The following is a 19,244-nucleotide window of genomic DNA, read 5'->3' on the forward strand; positions in this document are numbered from 1 at the left end:
TAAGACGCTTTGTGTAAAAGTTGTGCCAGTGAGGTTAGGGATATTAAAACAATGCTTTGCCTTTCCAGTAGAAAAATTGTGAGAAGACGAGGCACAGTGGATAAGGAATGACTCTCATCATGGGCTACATGCTCACTGAATGTCACATCTATCCTCATTTTTTTTTTTTTTTAAGCACATCATTTGTTCCTTATTATTCATGCTGTACCAACTTCATAATCTAATGTTGCCTTATTCAGCTCTCCAGAAATACAGTGCAATAAGATGAATTGCTCCCTTAATGACCTAACAAGAAATGGAGGAGTTTTTGTTGGATGGTCCGTTTTTATAAATTCAGTCATATGCTGATAGAGTTTGTCGTCTAACGACATCATGCCTTAATGTTTCCTTCATTAACCCCTGTGACATCCAAGTTGCTGTTGCATCAGTGGAGTTCCTGCGACTTAAGCGCCGAGTCTACTGTCCTGAGTCCATTGGCCTCATGACTTGGAGTGCATTCCCCATCCACAATAAGGTGAGGTGCTCCCTCAGAGACAGTATTACACAGCACCCTGACACAGAACAATGTTACGGGAACACAGAGAGGCAGAGGTCAGTGAGCTAAACTGATGTTACATCCAACCTTTACTCAGGTGGAGAGAACCCAATGTCATATACTTTATATCATGGCTAAGCTTTGCCCCTATAGCATCTAGACTCGCTGACTAGATGTGCGAGGCCAACTTATTCACATAGCATTACATGAGGACAAGACACTGATACAATAATTACTTAGTGTAAATGCTCCTGTATGTCCATTAAATTATATTGGAATGCTAAATGTGTTATGTTATAGTATCTTGCTGGTTTCGACAAGGAAAAAATAATTCCTTCAAAGTAGAATTGTCTTACTATTCTCTGGTGACAATTGTTTTGCTTTTTTAATGTCATTAAATCTCATATAAAACTATGTTCCCAACAAAAATATGGCATGAGGGCATAACCTTTGGGCCTTTTGTTTAATATTTAAATAAATGTGCACATGACAGGGGATCATTACGGTGTAAATTCATGAGATTCACACCTCTGCTAATGAGTAGACATCCAACACCTTGGCACGGCATTGCTATTGCTTCCAACATCTCAGCGCTCAAGTTTTAACACATTAATAGATGAAATGTTTGAAATTCATTGTACGCGTTTCAAAATTCTTACACGCCATAAAGGCAAATACTCTCTTCCATTTATCATAAGAGGATGAGACCATTATCATATGGAAGAGTTATTAGTTATGCTTGGCAGAACAGTGCTAATTGTGTAAAGAAAAGCAGACATAGTTCCAAATATCACTTACTGAAGTGAAAGGAAGCATTTTCTTTTGGTTAATTAGTAGTCATCGCATTACTTATCATTCGTGCAAACCACAGCAAAAGCTTAATTAACTTTGATTCTTACTCCCTTGGAATTCGGGCTCACAATGCTACAATGATGCTGACTTAGGATAGGCAGCAGCATTGGGAGTGGCAATGAGCCAGTTCTTTGCCCACAGACAAAAATAACCTAATGGTAAAAATGGGCAGGTTTGCACACTCGTGTGGGTATTGTGTGCACACACGGCAACATTTCTGAAATATCAAACGTGTTTTAGAGGTTATCTCCGGTCCGGGGCTTATAAACCCTCACCCTCACCTGTAAAATCTATCTTATCTCCTTCCCGTTGTCTGGCTCCTTCCCTTCGACATTCTCTTTTTCAGAGTGTTTTCCTGAACTGGGAAGCCGCTGGCTGCAGGCAGTGACGGGAAAGAGAGCTATGTGCCTCATTCCAAAGTTAATAACTTTTTAATATAATTGCTTAAGTTCACTGTGCCCTCAATATATATTTTCTCCCCTTTTACTCATTGTCATTCAATGCAGGAAATCCAATTTGCCACACAGATTTCTAGAGAGAGTGTGTGAGAGACGGCGTGAGAGGACAGACCGGTGGCAGGGGAGACAGACAAACTGTTTTAATGGATGAGTGAACAAATTAAATTTAAATTCATACGGCAGCTTTCATCTTCTTCCTGATCATTGAAAAATGAGAGCTTTACAAACTTTACAACAGATCCCCCACCCCCCTTTGAAGGAAGCCATTACTTTGGAGAAAACGTCTAAATGCCACGTTACTGTTAACGAGTGACTGTTATTTATTCCAAACCAAATTACTTAGCAATGAAAACGCATTAGATCACTAGTGCAACACAGGTATATTCATGCTATGACTTGATACATACGAGACAGAAACACCTGCAGATTTAAGTGTCACCGGTTGTTGTTTTTATTCAATTTTACTTTGACTCCTCAGAATGACAAGAAGATATATTTTAAAAGCAGCAGATGAAGCTCCTAAAGGCTCTATATTGAAACGATGCACTCCTCCAACTGAGTCTCAAGTGGCAAATCTGCAAAAGGATTAAAATGCTAATAAAACGGGCCAAATACAATTCCTGTTTTAAGCCTCATGCAATATGCATGGCTCTGTATGAGCCATATGCAGAGGAAATGGCACAAAAAGAAACAGGGATCAGAGTATGCTCTGTTGACAATCTGTATGTAAAGAGTGGGGCTTTAACCCCTGACATAAATGCCCAATCTTTTCCTCCCGGCAGCAAAGGCCAAAGGCAAAGTGGAATGTGAATTCTCCGAATAAAAAGTTCTTCAGTGATCTGTCCACACTTTTATCCTTCACTGGAGGATTCTGGAAACATGTGTTTTCTTTCTTGCACTATGTGCTGTTTATGCAGCTAGATCAAGAGTTGTTTAGGAATATACTGTACATTGGTGTTGATGAAATAAAAGTCCATGACCTCTTATATACCCCTCCAGGCGTGATTGTACAGCGTTTGCTGGATCACTGCATAATACTGTGAGAAATAATTCTGTGAAAAAAAAACGTGTATAAAAACAGCTCGAGGCATTTACTCTGATTACATCAACTTTATGGAAAAGGCATTTTGCCTGAACAGCGGCATTTAACAAAATCAGAGACTAAGGCTTATTTATAGATACAGTATGTTATCATAGAAGCCGATCCCTGATTACAGACGCAACACTGACATTTTTCCTGCTTCTCCTGCACTTGAGTAAGAGCTCTTGAAGCTGTGCCATCTCAAGGATAAAAGAGGTCAATCCGAGGCAACTAACTGCAGGGTATTAGTGTTCTCCAGTCCTTTTTCCTTAGTTCGACGTCAGAAAAGGTCAGCTCGTAACAATGACAATGTGAGATCGTGTGGCATGTGGCTATTGTGACGCATGTGGTGCATCGGAAGTAGGGGAGAGTCATCGAGGTGTTACAAAATGTGACACTTATTCTCCATGTATTAGCCTTTTCCATCAGTCAAACAAAAGCTCTCCGTCTGCCAATATCACATGCATATTGCAATATAATCATATCCATAAAGTCAAGCTTTGACTTAATTAAGGAGGTGTGTGATGATGGACTCCTTCAGGGAATGTGATTGCTGCCAAAATGCTGTTTAGCAAAAATGCCGCACTCATCTACACACATAATATAATATAAAATCACACTCAAAGCTGCATTGTGATCGAGGAGGAATGACAAGTATTATGTCTTTTTTATTATATCTCAAATATGACCAACAAAAATCCCTATGTACTGTGTACTAAATGACCTTCCAACACAGCCGTGTTAGAATTCATATGCATGCTGCTACAGCAGTACAGACAATAAAACGCAAGTGCTCATGGGGGATGTGGAAAAAAGTGACAGTATACATATATAAACTTTATCTAAACTTCAAAAACTGGGATTTTCAAAATGTTAAAAGCACTGGGAAGACCTTGACAGGTTGTCATGGGATCAACATCCCGAGTCTATTGTTTACATGCTTAAGATCTGACAGTAGAGACAATATAAGCTGGTGGTCATCAACATTTTAGTTGTTGTTTTGGATGCGATAAGCAGAGGAAAAGGTACTTGCAAAGAGGAAAGTCCTTCGCACCATCATCATCACTGTACAATGTCCTTCCGCCAGAACTGATCGGGTGCACTCCACCATCAGTCCATAATGATCACAACAACACAAAAAGTGTTTTCTGTGAGAAAGAGCAAAAGAGGCTAAAAGAGAACAAACGTGTCTAGGAGGTTTTCAAATGTAAACTATGACCACCAGTACACTTAATGCACACACACATTTGTTTGATGTGTTTTCAGTGTCTTCTTATTCATTCTTTGTTTTAAAAAGTAATACTACCTAGGACTCTCTGAAAAAGCAGCAACTACTGACATGATTAAAAAACAGTGAACCTCTCGCCATTTACAGAAAATGGAGAAAGTCTTTTTTGTATTTTGTGCAAGGAGATGCATTTATATACTTTAAATTGCTTGCCATGTACTCCTCTACCTCTTCTGTCTTTCACACCATTCATCTTATATTCAATAGGTAGTGCTGGTGCGGATTACGTTTTGACTATTCTCACCCCCCCTCCCCATTGTATTGATTTTCTTTGTCTTCTTGTTGTTTTTGTAGCGTTTGTAGATCAAGGGGAATGCCATCCATTTGTACTGTTATGGCATCTTGAGGATGGGTGGTGTGATTTTATTTCTATTCATGACGACCTTCTGTGCCATCACACTTAAAATAGAGGCGGGAATGAAAGGTTTAAAGAAAGAAATGGTGGAATTGATCCGTATTTTTATTCTAATGGGAGAACAGATCACAGTCAATTATGGGTCTTCTCATCCTGTTGTTTAAGAGGAAGGCCAGGAGGGAGCAGTGGAGTGAAGGAAAGATGGTGTTTGGCAGGTCTACTGAGAGATTTGCCACCCAATCTATGTATTCTTGGCTTATATTGATCCCCCGCAGCTTTATAATCAGTGGGTCGATGTCATCCAAAGCATAGTGAAATGCAGCCAGCAATACTATTAGTAGTCAGCTTTTAATGTAACCAAGGCCAGTTACCCGCCTTTATACGGCCTTACTGTGAAAAATTAAAACATCTAAATATCCAGTTCTTAGGTGGTTAGAAGATATTAGAACATTTGCAAATTGAAAGGAATAAAATCGGTCAGACAATCAAGCTTTGTATAATATTATATAAATATATGCAGATTTTTGGTTAAAAGTGGTTTTGTTTTGAGTTGTAAATCGCGTTAAGTGGCAAAATTAAACTAAAATTATTGTTATTGTTTTTTTTCATTTCATTACCTTTCATGGCTTGGAACAGAACCTGGAACAACAGAGATTAAATCAAGTGGCCACCACTTTTCATGGACTGGGTGGTGGGCATTTGACTTAATCTCTGTTGACCACCACAATGCTCTTTGTTCCTATCACACTATTGGGGAAGCTATACATGTCTTGCTCTCATGTGAGTGTTGAACCTTCATTCCTTTTTTTTATCTTGACAAAAACACTCTCTGTTCATGCATGTATTTCTCACAAATCTCAGCTGACGAGGCTCAATCCCGTATGTCCTACAAAACTACACTCTAATTTACTATTGTCCCAGTCTGTCAGATTCCATTTTGTATTACAGAGATATAGAGAGGATGGAGTAACACAGAGGGCGAGTATGAAGGGATTAATCAGAGAAGAAGAGCTCAGTAATCTCTAAACTAGGAAAGTGGGCTGCAGCTATAACTTTTCATGTAAGTACTTTAAAAACTGCTCTCAAGCACAAAAAAATATGGAGCTACCAGCACAGGAGGCCAAGTAAGACACACTTAGCAAGAAGAGAAGGGATGAATCAGGGAATAATTGGGTGGAGAGCAAAGATTCTTTTGCTTCTGGATATGTCTTTTTCAATGTTTGGCTCTCATCTGATTGTCCCCCACCCCTTCTCTTTGTTGTCCTTGCAAGACAGAACAGAATCTTTGGACTTGAAGCTCGGGTGGCAAATCCAGTTCAGCGCGCGGATTCCTTTTATTATGCGGCTGTATGTCGTCTTACTGACAGCCGCCTGCCACACAATGTGAGCAGCCCATATAGCAACACTGAAGCTAATCCGGTAGTGCAATTTATTTTTATTTTCACTTGCTGGAGATGCACGGGGACCTCACACGGCAGAGACAAGGGAAAAAAATGTCTTTATCCTGCTGCTCAGTGCAGCTCGGCATATGCTTCAGAGCCAGTGTGGCTTCACTACTTCTGACTTCCCTCCATTCCTTTCCCGGTTTTAAATGAGATTGCCCTTAAGGGGGACTGCCTTGCTCTACTCTGTTGGAGGTTGCAGATATGTCACCTTTTCCAAGTGCCATGCTTGATGAGAGGGGGGAGTTTATGAGGAGACGGCATACAGCACACAAAGCATGTGTGTGTTTGGGAAGGAGGAGGGTGGGGTTAAGGCATTTGTGCAGACAGATACCATATGTAGCCCTCAGGGCTTGTCAGCTGCATCTCACCGTCTCAAAGGCTGCAAATAAAACAACAATGCTGCTACAAGAAATCCTCATAATTAACAGATTATAACTAATAACATAATTAGCAAATTATATGGTATATTTCAATAGACGATTGCAATTAGAAGATTTAAACTACTTTTATTATATTCTAGGGGTGTATGCAAATCTTGATAAACTAAAATTTGACTCTATATTACTGTATACTGTTGATGAATACAACATTGTTATTTTGGATGGAAAGGTAACATTGGTGAACAAAAAGCCATTTCTCTGCCTATGTGAGGTTTCAGCAGTTTTTCAGTGAACGTAGTATCAGGAATGTTTCATATGAGTTTTAAAACATAACAAAAGAGTTGGGGAGGAATATTTGGGCTTAAATTGCCTTGAAAATTATTTCTGGCAGTCACATTCAATAAACGGCTAATGCACAGGGAGGTTGAGTATTGCATATTCTCTAAAAAAAAAAAAAAAAGCCTTCATCCTTTAAGTTGCAGAAGATCTTATGTCATAGAGGAGGGAGTTGGTTATGGCTTTGTGGGGTTGCCTTGCATATCCTCCACATATCCTCTAAAAGACACCCTTACTCTTCTCATTTAATGATGTGGAGGAGGACAGCTTCCTTCACAAAAGGTGTTGCTCTTGCATTTCGAGGCTGACTTCCCCACTATATTTGAAGGGGAAAAGTTAGACAAAAGATTGTGTTATCATTATCATTGTTTAAAAGGAGCATTTTGTTCAAGGCAAGAGCGGGGCAGTGATCATTGCAGATTGAACTTTGGAGTTGTTAAGATGTACACCCACAACATTAGTAGATTGTGTTGTCGCAGGCAAAGATGTTGGCCCACATCCTGTAGACCAGATCACGGGGGTGGATGTGACTTCAACCAAGAAAATAAATTGTGACTGCTTGTCACTGCTGCTGGGGTCGAATTATTGCTCTTTATGTTAGTGAGCAAACACAGGCTGAATTATTGCTGAAATCATTATTTACAGGCATTAGTGTTAAGTTAGGGTTAATCAAAAGATTATAAGACCATATTCTGTCAAGATTCTGCACTTTGAATGTAGACGGTAAATCTTCCTGTACGAATAATCATCGTATAATACCCCACAACTGTCGACATCTTTGGAAATACACGCATATTTTATCTTCTGAGAATTTAACGTATGCTTTATTATTTATCTATTCAAGGTCATGATATAGCTTCCATCAGATGATGACTTAGTGTGGTCTCTGCTCTAATAACCTAACTAACTTAATTTGTTCTGACAAGATTCCATGTAGTGTATATTTAGTCCATTGCAAGATGCTGTCAGCAACCTGGGGACACAGATGCATGGTTTCCCTTATGGCAGACACAGTATAGACCAATTCTCAGTAATTACTGAGGGCTTTGAGAATCTTTCAATTCAGTCGCAATACAGAGCACATGCCTGGACAAATGCAAGCATGAAAAGAGGGAGTGGTTGCATTAAATGCTTTTTAATGCCCATCCCCTCCCAGATTCACCTTCAACAGGCTGCCATTAATTTGGCACAACCCTTTAGATCCAGCTGCTTTAAAAAAGACTTGAAGCCTATTTGTATGGCAACCGTATGTTTGTTTATGTTTATGTTGTGGACAGTGGAATAGGTCCAGTGAGCCCCACTTGTAACGTCAGCAAGGATCAATATATGTAAAGTAACCTCAGGTTATGCAGCAGTGTTACAAAGCACAACACTGTACAATATGTCTCCAGGCAGGTAAACACTAATTTTGTCTCTGTCTTTGTTTTCTGAAGTTGTTGACACTGTCAATCCGAGACGAGAATTTTGTTTGTAGAAGATGCTGGGAAAAACTTAGAAAAGTTGAACACAATGAGGATTAATCGTCCATAATGGATTGTCATGAAGGGTTTGAAGTACAGCACATAAAAAAGGCAACAACATCCCTTAAAAAAGAAAATTGAATGCGTTTCATGTTTAATCTATAATATGCATTTGTCTCTTCTAAAGACGTTTTGTTCAGTGTTTTTTTTTTCCCCATTTGCTCAAGTCAAAATCTGAGTGTTTTAGTTGGTCCCCCACACACACACACACAAAAACATACACAACAAAATGTGGTCTCACCTGCAACACTATGCTTCGGTCAAATTTGTACGCACTGGGCCGTCCCTCCAGGGTGGAGAAAGCTACGTTTCCTCCGCTGAGTGGGGAGATGTCACTGAACTCGTCTGTACACAGAGCGGTCCTCTCATCATCTCCTGGTCGAATGTAGCCCTTTGTGTCCTTCCCATAGGTCTCTTTGCAGGACGCACTGTAATATTGGTACGGCAACCAGGGCCCAGCCTCCTCTGTGCGCTTGTAGATGGCGAAGCTCTCCGGCCGACTGGTGTGGAATTTCAATCGCACATAGGTTAAATCAAAGGCCTTGCCTGTGGGACAAAATACAAATGATTAGCTTTGAATGGAGTCAGAAGAACTGTTCGAAATACAGCCATTGTAGTCTGCATGTAGATCATGACTGCATATGTGAGAGACAAATACTGTGAGGGTGATAGTTTAAGACCCTCGAGAAAAGATAAAAAACCCCTGACATAATTGCATTAGAGAGAGAAGGAAAACAATGGGAGACAGGCTTAATTTCCCGTGCCTCTATGCAGGGTAAATGAATGCCATTCCTCCAGGAGTTGCACAACACCCGGGATTATTTTCTTATTATCCATACTATAATGGACCTAAGGAGTGAAACATAGGTCAACGTGAAAGAGGCAAAAACATCTTTTGTCTTATATTAACTATAACAAAGAAGAGACAAATGAGTGCAATATGACAAAAGGGAAAAGTGTCAAACTGCCAGCGCAAACTGGTTTGGTGCAATATTTGATGGGTGATGTGAGAGCAAACAGTCTGATCAACAGGAAATCACATGAATATGTGAAACACTGAGTACCATAGGGGGCTCAGTATAGCACTGACTACATTATATGCTGTAGTTAAAATTTTAGTAGTACAATGGCCATTAGGGAGCACAGAGAGACTTTTCATAGATTTGTATTCTACTAAGACTATAATTTGACTGCAATATGTGAAAAGGCAAAATTGGTTTTAAAATGGGTCTTTTGGAGGATCTTGAGATATAAGATGGATTTTCTTTTAGGTTGGTGCTTAAGGATTTAACAGATCAGACTAACTTGTATTGTAATTGGTGTTGCACTTTAACAGAAGAAATGTCTGTAATTTTCAAGGCAGATAATGAGTAAAAGGTCTCCCAGGTCGACCATGGCTCCAATGAATTATATTCCTCGACAGCTGGCAACAGAAATGCTTTGTAGGAAACATCATTTTGGCTGGATTATGTTTAGAGGCAACACAGTGTATGTTCTGAATTAATGAACGAATAACTTGCTCCATTTATTTACTGTCAAAAGCAGAGAGAACATTTTAATGGAATAGTGTGACTGATTGATGTCATTTCCTCTCATTGTTTACTCACTGCAGAATCAATAATCTTGTGTTGTGCACTTGCAGAGTTATACTTCCTGAGTATGAACACACATTTGGATTGTACCAAATGGTGTGCAACCTGAGAAGGGATTAACTGAGCAGACACAAAGTGAAGCCATATTGAGACCAGAGTCAGCAGTAACACGCGGAAGCGCTCTCCAACAGGTTGCGTCTACGTTGCACTCACGGGGGAATTTTCTCTACATCATGAGGAACCAAGTCTCAGTCACTCGACTGCTTTATCTGCCAAGTCAGAGGCAAGCAACTGTCACGTGTAGCTGCAGAAAACTCTAATTGTATCCTTCCAAACAATATATAAAAATGGTATAATACAATACAAAAATGCTTATTGACTCATGACTCATCCTCTTTCAGGAGTGATCTGGGCACCACAGCACAAAGGGGTTCAAGCCATTAGTTAAAAAAACAACTAAAGTAGCAAAAAATAAAAACTAGTCAAAATGTGGTTCAGCACCAATTTACATATGGTGTATTATCTCCACAGTTTGGATGTCACTTTGTAGCAAAAGCCTCTTTTTGTCCAACAAGTGACACATCTTTGAGCACTGAGAATCAAAGACAAGTCTGGAAAAACACAGTAAAACAGCCTTGTGCAGCTTCACAGGGCTGAGCCAGAACGCCGTGCCTCCACAAATCAAACCAAAGCTGTTCACACTGTGCACAGACATGGTAATAAAAAGAATGTTTGGATACAGACTTAAGAGTAAGGGGCTGGGAGATGGAGAAGTACAGCTTGTGACCATCTCTGATTCTTCCTGTCAACTTAACCCAGCTCCTCTTGTCTGCCCATTCTGGGTCAGACGTAGACTAAACTCACCACAAGTGCATACTCTAGACTCAATATTTATCGGTTTACATCCAGCTGGGATTTTTGTCATCAGTAAAAACACACACAAACAACAAGTGGGTTTGTCTAATCACATGTCAACATGTGATTAAACAAATTTATTTTTGTCCTCTTATAAAATGTCTGCTAGCTGTGAGAGCGTCAGACCAACTGTGGCAGACTTTAATCACTGTTTTACATCTGAGACAGGATGTTGATTTTCTTTGACTGAGTTCAATGAGAACCAGCTGTAGGCATCAATGTGTGTTTGTGTGTGTGGTGTGTATGTCTCACTGAAGTCTTTGTGGGAAAAACCCTGACCCCAATTCCTCACCAGCAAACCACCCAGCATTTTCTTTTCCCCCCTTCTCCACCCCTTCTTCCTCATTATGTTTTGTTTACTCCCCTTGAAGAAGCCCCGACTCCCCGTCTTCTTTGTGCTCATCCACGGACCAACTCTGACCTGGCTGCAATATGTGCCTCTGCATCCTGGTGCTGTGTTTATCAGCCCAGCATTTGTCTGTCTTCCCTTCTGAGACCTTGTTGTGTTTGGAGAGGCAAAGGCACCCCCACCAGCAATCCAGATGGATCACAGAGCTTTCACATGTGGACAAAGAAAAACACCACATATAGAAGATTTAAAGGGTATTCAGTTACATACAACTGTGTTTCATGAAAAAACAAGCTTCCTTTTTTTGTGATGAAAAAATAAAGAAATTCTGGTAGAATGCTGGTACAATAATCTAAAAGGAATAGAGAAACACATGTGTTGGTGGAGTGCAGAGAGGGGCAAAGGTCAACTTAGACTGAGTGAGATTGGCTTATGGATGTTTGGAATTTTTAAAGAAAACCAACCCTTCCAGACAACTTACACCTTTCTTCAGTAAAAGAACTAGCCAGAGTAGATAAAAAAGCCCAAAACCCTGTAGGACACCTGCTTGCTAAATCAATATTTTACATTTGACAGAGACACTTACTGCTTCCAGAAAATGTGATGTAACAATCAGTTTCCGTTCAAAGCCCTGACATTTCCAACTTCTGTCATCATTTTGTCCACATCTCTTGTTCTTTTGAAGCAGACTTTTGTGATGGGGAGTGCCCCATATTCACCTATACAAAAGATGGAGCTCTGACCTGTCAGGAAAATGTATAGTTTGGAGAAGGAGCTGACATCCCCTGCTGGAAGTCAACACAGGAGTACGGAGGAAAACTTTGACTGATGTTGAGATGGTTGCAATACCATGAGGGAATCATCTGATTTGTTTCCCAATTTATTTCCATAGCCACAATTTTCAATGTCCTTTGCAGAGTAAAGGGAAGACCTTATAATATTCCAAATAAAAGAAATTAAAATGTGTGACTAGAGCAAAGACTAGAGAAGAAACAAAAAAACTCTTCCCTTGATAGCATATAATAGGAAAATTAAATAACTATCTCCAGTGACATGAAGAAAGTTGGCCAGGTCCCACAGAGACCTTATTAGCAGGTGGTTCTCAGAGTGATATATATTCCTTTCTTTTAACAAAAAAAATCAAAACAAAAATGATTTGTTCTGGAAAAAGATTAAAATACAGTAAAATATGCCTAATAAAAAGTTTTGTGTCACTCTGTTATGGTCATTTTGATGATAAATATTGTGTTTTGATAAGATAACACAGCATGGTGATTATTCTGATCAATATAGAGATCATTATAATCACTGGTCATTAGTAATTGCTAAAATAGATCAATCTCGGTGTGATGGATTCACTTCAAAATTGTGCTAGAGTCTGAAAGACAAAACCTTAAAAGGCCACAACACTTCTACAGTTTTCTTTAATTATATATATTAATAGTAACACAATGACAAGAGGAATACAACTATTTGGAATGCAGCCTCACTTTGTTTATTTGCTGTATTTAGCATATAAAGTATGTGAATCTATCCACGGCTCAAATATATATAACAGCGACAAACACGGCCACAGAGGTGAGTGTCACTGTGTTCACGCACTCACTAACTGCGTTAGCATTTGGCAGCATTAGCATGTACCATGCTTTCAGAGCTGGTGGAGACAAACCACAACTAGGAGGAGGAGGAGATGGGACTTACATCTGCCAGGTGTCGACAGACGAGGGTTTTGACTCCAAATGGAAACTGCCGCTGATCTGTGTCTTCTGGGTCACGTAGGTACAAACACAAGCTACTAATTACTTCACCTCGTTGACTTATTTAGGCTGATAACAATGCCACTGTTGTGTTTTCAACGTTCTCGCTGTCGCTCGCCCCAAGTGGCCAAAAGTGAGTACTGCAGGTTAAACGTTGAAACGGCACTTTTGATAAATCCTTCTGCAACAAACGGACCCTTTGCACAACCGCCGTTTCGACGGGTCAATGTGTGAAAATCCCGGGTGTAAATAATCAAATTATTAATGAATGAGTTCCACTTAGCTTCTGGTGCATGCTCACTGTCACACAGTGTCCTGACTTGACCTGAAGTGAACTGAGACATGGTTAATGAGATTGGTAACACCTGTGTTGTTTCTGCTTAAACATGTCAGAATGGCTGCTGTGCAGATTGGATGCCAGTGTTTCATCTAATACTATGACCTGTGTGTACTGCTGAAGAGAGCTTGACAAAATGATTAAGTTATCAACCCACATTAATCCACATATCATGCTCAAACTGCGGTTGAAGTCCAGCGTGTTCCAGCATGAAATCAGATTCACTGACTTTGTGATACTAACCAAATGTGTATGTGCACATTTAAGCAGCATTTAATGGTTAACTTAACCAGAATACGGTGGTATTCTTGACAAGCTTTAATCATATTAAAACATGTGGGATATTTTCCTGATACGTGGTAAATCAGTTGAACATCCTGTCATGAGTTTTTTGCAGCAGTGGACTTAATACAGATTCCATTCATAATTAGACTAGACACGGTGACATATAAATAGGATTTTAGTGCTTTTCTTCTCAAAGTGCATGTACACAATTATCCCATTCACCTATTCACATGTATTATGCCCATTTATACACTCGCAGGGGCAAACTGGGGTAGGTAGATGTTGAAGACAACCCCTCTGCCACTACTACTGATACACAGATGCTGGCAGTAGCATTAGTAAACCATGTTTACATCACAAGGTCAATAGTGTCAGTATATCATATCATATTGGAGTTTTTAGAGCAGTAGATGTAATGTACATACACTTGATTAATGAATGATCTAACAAATGATAAAATTGGTAAGATGAATGAAACATTCTTTGAATACTCAAATATCATAGTCGAAATAATATATTTTACAGAATAAGGTCAATAGTCACAGTACTGTTCTTACTTAGAATACTGTATGTTGAGTTGTTGATTAATGGCTGTGTATACTTTTATAGTTTTTTCTTGAACAACCCACTCTTAACCATATGACTACACTGTGACATTTAAGAGGAAATGATTTAACCTTTATTTAATCAGATTAAAGACCCATTAAGATCTATCTATCTCTCTTTCTATCTATCTATCTATCTATCTATCTATCTATCTATCTATCTATCTATCTATCTATATTATATTATATATTTGAACATTGTCCATAAACAATAAGCCTATTTCTTAAAGTATTATCGTTTTTGGTGGATAATTATTATTTTTTTGGTAATTTTGCTGGTATAGGAGCAATCTGCTTTCAGTCGGGAAAGTCTCTGCTGATTCATCTTGATTTAGACCTATGTTTGTTATTCATGTAATATGCTATTTGTTGCTCGCACAGCCAGAGAGGAACGCTGTGGACATAAACAAAAACAAAACAAACTGCAACGATATTGCTGTTTTTCAGCCTCTGTACACAAACTGTGAATGAACTCAATTTATTAAATGTACTTTTCCTAAAAATATTAAATATAGTTCAATAATGAAGGAGCAGCCCGAGCAATAGTTTTTCAGGGGGCCCACAAATTGGTGTGAACGTTCTAGTCTATATTGAACCATCTGTTACCAAACACACACACACACCAAAACAAGTTCGGCAAATAAATGGAAGCGAGGAAGGTAATTTCACAGAGGGATTTGTTTTACTTCTTTGTAACATTAATCGCAACAATTTAATTCATTTAAAGTGAGAAATGTGGGACTTATTTCGGCAGGATTTTTTCCACAGCATGGTAATGGGATAATGATGCTAATAGCTCAGGCTGGTCTCATGAAATTAAGTAAAATGAGGAATGTCTGCAAATGCAAATATGTATGCGATGCATAAAAAGTGAGGCAAATGCATTTTTTCAAGGGAAAAGAGTGGGTGAAGGAAGGAGGAAATCCTTATGGTTGCTCTTCAGCCCTGAAATGAGGGAGTGTGATTAAAGTGATGCATAAATGTAATCAAGTAATATCACACAAGAGGGAGTTCTGTTGTCCTGAATAGCAGCATGGCTGTGATGCCCTACGACCACATCACAGCCGTGCTGATACTCACTACAACAGCACTGCCTCAAGAAAGTTCTACAAACATTGTTTTATGCTACAACAGTGAAGTATCCTGTTCATTCTCCTTGTCCTATTCTGACCACCATTCATAATTTACTTCAAATGCAATATCTGGAAAAATGTCTTTTCTTTGTAATGCCTGGATCACACATCCACACCAATACGTTTATGACTTTAGTTTGTGATTTATCTCTGTCATTGCCCTGCAATGGACTGACAAACTGTCCACAGTGTACCCCACTTTTCACCCTATGTCAGCTGGGATTAGCACCAGCAGGATAAAGCAGTACACTATGAATGAATGAGAACGAATGTAGATTGAGGATTAGGTTAATTGGACACTGCATAGGGAGATTGGCTCAGCACCCCCGCGGCCCTCATGTGGAGGATAAACTTGATGGATGGATGAAAGACACAGAGAGAGCGAGTGTAATTAACAATTATTATTATGACATTGTGAAGTGGATTGATACTACAGTTGAAATACCCATTGTTGTTCTCCTCAATATCAGCACTTGTGGAATGTTTCTCTTCCAATCAAATGATTTGCTTGCAACTGTTTGGAACTATCTGTTTTTAGTCACGCGTGAATGAAGGTAAATAAGCTGGTAGTTCTCTCATTTTAACAAGACACTCAAATCATTTAACTTATGTGACAGCAACAGCCTAAACACATCCTTGTCTTTACCATAAGCTAATTGACTCAAACGTTCTTCTCGAGTAATACTGTGTAAGAGCCAAGCTTTACAAGTGCTATTTCTTTTTTTCTTTTACAAAACATAGCTGTAACCCCCCCCACCACCAGGTGGTTGACTACATTTCCTTTTTGTTGAAGTTTCTTTAAAGGTTATGGGCTTCAACTCTATCCTTATGAAGTTGCAAACTTTCATTGGAAAGAATGGAGAATTAACATAATTTTAGGTGACACTAAATTGTCTGACCAAGTTCCCTGAGATGCAAGAATAACTAGTGGGGTGAATGGAATTTGTATCTTTTGAATTCCAGATGCATTTTATGCAAATGTACAAGTAACTTTAGTTCACTTTTATCAAGGACGTCTCTGCAGCTTTTTACCAGGAATATTTATTAGTGGCTATTGTTTCCGTCTGAGTCAGATGTGCCGTGTATGGTGTAACATATTACTCTAATAATATATTAGAGTTGCTGAAAAAGAACATTGAATTGAGCTTTGCAAATGACTGCTGATTAGTTTATTTGTTTTAATTTGAATGTTGAATTCACACTAAAAGATTATTGACTGATTTCTGGTTGTGGTCAAGTTTTTATTTCTGGCTTAAATCAGTCTGACTTGTGACTGTATTGTTAAGGAGAGACGTTTTAATAGGCTTGTCTCCAGCAGTGGCCTAAATGAAAGTAAGCATCACTTAGTTGCTTTTTGGACATAGGGATAACTTTGATATCCTGTTTAAAAAAAAAACAAAACATGCAAATTCTCAGACATCCCCTTGTGGCTATGTGCTCAAACATAAGCCTTGTCTGTGTCTTTTTTTTTTTTTCATGAAGACAGCTCAGTGCTGTGACTAAACAGTGCACACCACGTGTTGTTAGGAACATCTGTTTTGTATTTAGCGTTTCCCCATCAGTGGCCTTGCAGCACATGAAACACAGCAGTCGGACACACAGAAAATAAAAGTGAAAAACTGATGGCACTTGAGTTAAACTGCCCTGGAAACCATTTGCCTTCAGTATGAGCACTAAACTGATATCCATAATCTATTCCTGGACACAGTTCATATAAAGCAATTCCGAGCACTTTAAGATGATATAAGAAATAGAAAATGTAGCATAACAAGAACAGGGGCCATAACTGGACCCTGAGCACACATTTATGTGACCAAGAGCATTTACCTTAGCATCAAATGGCTCTGTAAATTGTCACTGTGTTGGTCAGAGATGTTCTACTATGCTGCTTACCAAGGTGGAGGGTGAGGTTGACAGAGTTGGGATGCTGGACGCCATAGAACATGGACTGGCTCTGCCACCATGTAAGCTCATCATTCCTGTGGAAGTCTGTCAAGAGGCTGGAGTTGTGGTTCAGCTGTGGGTCTAATGCATCACAGTAGTGGCATGAGCGCGTTGAGCCGGTCTGCATGCAGTATTCCTCGGATGGAGAGCCACACACGTTGGACACCTCCACAGTGCGATTGAAGGCAACGTTTTCAAACTTGGGCATGCAACGGTTTGGGACACCCTCGTCATCATAGCAGGAGTCCATTGCAGCCCAGACAAGAGGTTGGCAGTGGAGATGAAGAGAGATTAGAAGGACCAGGTGAGGAGCGCTCACAGCAGAGGATGTATCCATGTCTACACCGATATCATTCACACATCACACAGAAACTCTCCCACTCAAATACTTTGATGCAGAGATGTGAACACATAAAGACCCAGATTTCAGTCAAATAATCCAGTGACAGGAATCCAGTATGAGAGCTTTGTGTCTTTGCTCTCTCTCTCTCAGTTCTGCCTATGTTTAGTCTCCAACATGTGTTCTCCCTATGTGGAATGAAGTTTGTGCAGGAACTGCTTTCACCAGGGTCATGCGGCAGACAGAGGCGGGACAGGGAGGAGTGGGGGTTTGAGGATCAAAAAGGGGGAAAAAAAAAACCATCTTTTCTCCCTCTGCTGGTCAACATAAGCACCGCATAACTATTCCCTCTGGGTGTTTAGATGATTTGGCCACCACAATCCAATTTGACCAGGAAAATACATCCAATAACATTATTTAAACAATGCAGTAGTGAGGTTATTGCACCTCTGGGCTTTCAGGTGGTGAGTGCCAAAGCACTTGCATTCACCACTTATATAACACAGAATATCAATGATATGTTGGTGAATGTACTTGGCAGTTGGCCCCTCAACAGAAAGGTCTGGTAGATGCTGACCATGGTGATTCACAGTGGTGATATTTCAGCAGACACAGGTGATAAAATGTCACTTATGGGAATTTCTTGACATTAAGGGACTTTATTTATGAATATAGGCAAGTCAGGGACAATATTGATTGTCCTCTCTATGTATTTGTAATTGTTACTGATTGCTTGGGGTTCTATGTAACCCCATGGTTCTGTGGTACTGAGGTACGTGGAGGAAAATCAGGAATATTATACTATATACCAGGGAATGTGACTGGAGTGGAGCTGAGGAATTTTGAACAGTGTGTAGAAAATGATACAAATAACACAAACAGTTATTAAATAATAATTAGAGTGACCTTATCTCTTGCTTCATCTTAATCTAATTTTGTTATATCAGTTTCTAAAGTATATGTGAGGAAGAGGAGGACGATGAGCATGGAAATGATCTTCCGTAGCTGACTTTGTCCTGCCTATTTACACCACTGTATTCTAACGAAGTTAGAGAATCACTGATTGTTTGATTCCACTCGGGCAAAGGATGAGAGGTGGCAATGACAAATATTTGTAAGTTCTGGCTCTACGGGGGGTTTTGCATGTGACCATAGTTTCTAATATATACTTGGATGAAAAACAATGGAGGGAAAAGGTAATCGCTTAGTTTCAACATGCTACTTCAGCACTACATACCACTAAATATTACACACCAGTCCTTTACATTGAGGAGTTTGGGCATCCAGAATATTTTCAACTCTTTTAACACACACCAAATAACATTAATTGGCTAGCTCGTCCAACAGTTTGATTTGAGGGAAGTGGAATAAATCTGAGAATGCTCTCTGAACGTCACTGTGTGTCCCCTAGATCTCCACAATTGTGCAGCTTCGGTAAGAAATGCTTTTTAAAACATTGGTTGTACTGGCTACACACATCTCCACACTGATGATTGGCCGCTGGCCTATCCAATCGTCATCAGTTATCATTTGTCCTTTTTCAGCACTACTAATGTTGTTGGTTTTGTTTAGGGTAATGCAGCTAGGGCCACGCAGTTGGTGTAGTGGTTAGAACAAGGGCCTTTCTTCATGGAGTTTGCCTGTTCTCCTTGTGTGTGCATGGGTTTTCTCCAGGTTCTCTGGATTTGGGTATTAGGCAAATTAGACACTATAAATTGACCGTGTAAATTGAGCTTG

At 39.5% G+C, this 19,244-nt stretch overlaps 1 protein-coding gene across 2 annotated transcripts in view; it reads right to left on the minus strand.

Moving 5' to 3' along the window:
* Positions 1-17,689, minus strand: part of lamc3 (laminin, gamma 3) — a 101,305-nt gene extending 83,616 nt beyond the window's left edge. For both annotated transcript variants that reach the window (XM_044012665.1, XM_044012664.1), the window contains exons 1-2: positions 17,117-17,689; positions 8,492-8,796 (exon numbers count right to left, since the gene is read on the minus strand). In XM_044012665.1, coding sequence (XP_043868600.1) covers positions 8,492-8,796; positions 17,117-17,504 — 693 coding nt within the window. In that variant the 5' untranslated portion in view covers positions 17,505-17,689. The remainder of the gene's footprint in view (positions 1-8,491; positions 8,797-17,116) is intronic.
* Between the last annotated feature and the right edge of the window lie 1,555 nt (positions 17,690-19,244).

The sequence above is a fragment of the Solea senegalensis genome, linkage group LG21 (assembly GCF_019176455.1).
Source record: "Solea senegalensis isolate Sse05_10M linkage group LG21, IFAPA_SoseM_1, whole genome shotgun sequence".
NCBI classification, from domain to species: Eukaryota; Metazoa; Chordata; class Actinopteri; order Pleuronectiformes; family Soleidae; genus Solea; species Solea senegalensis.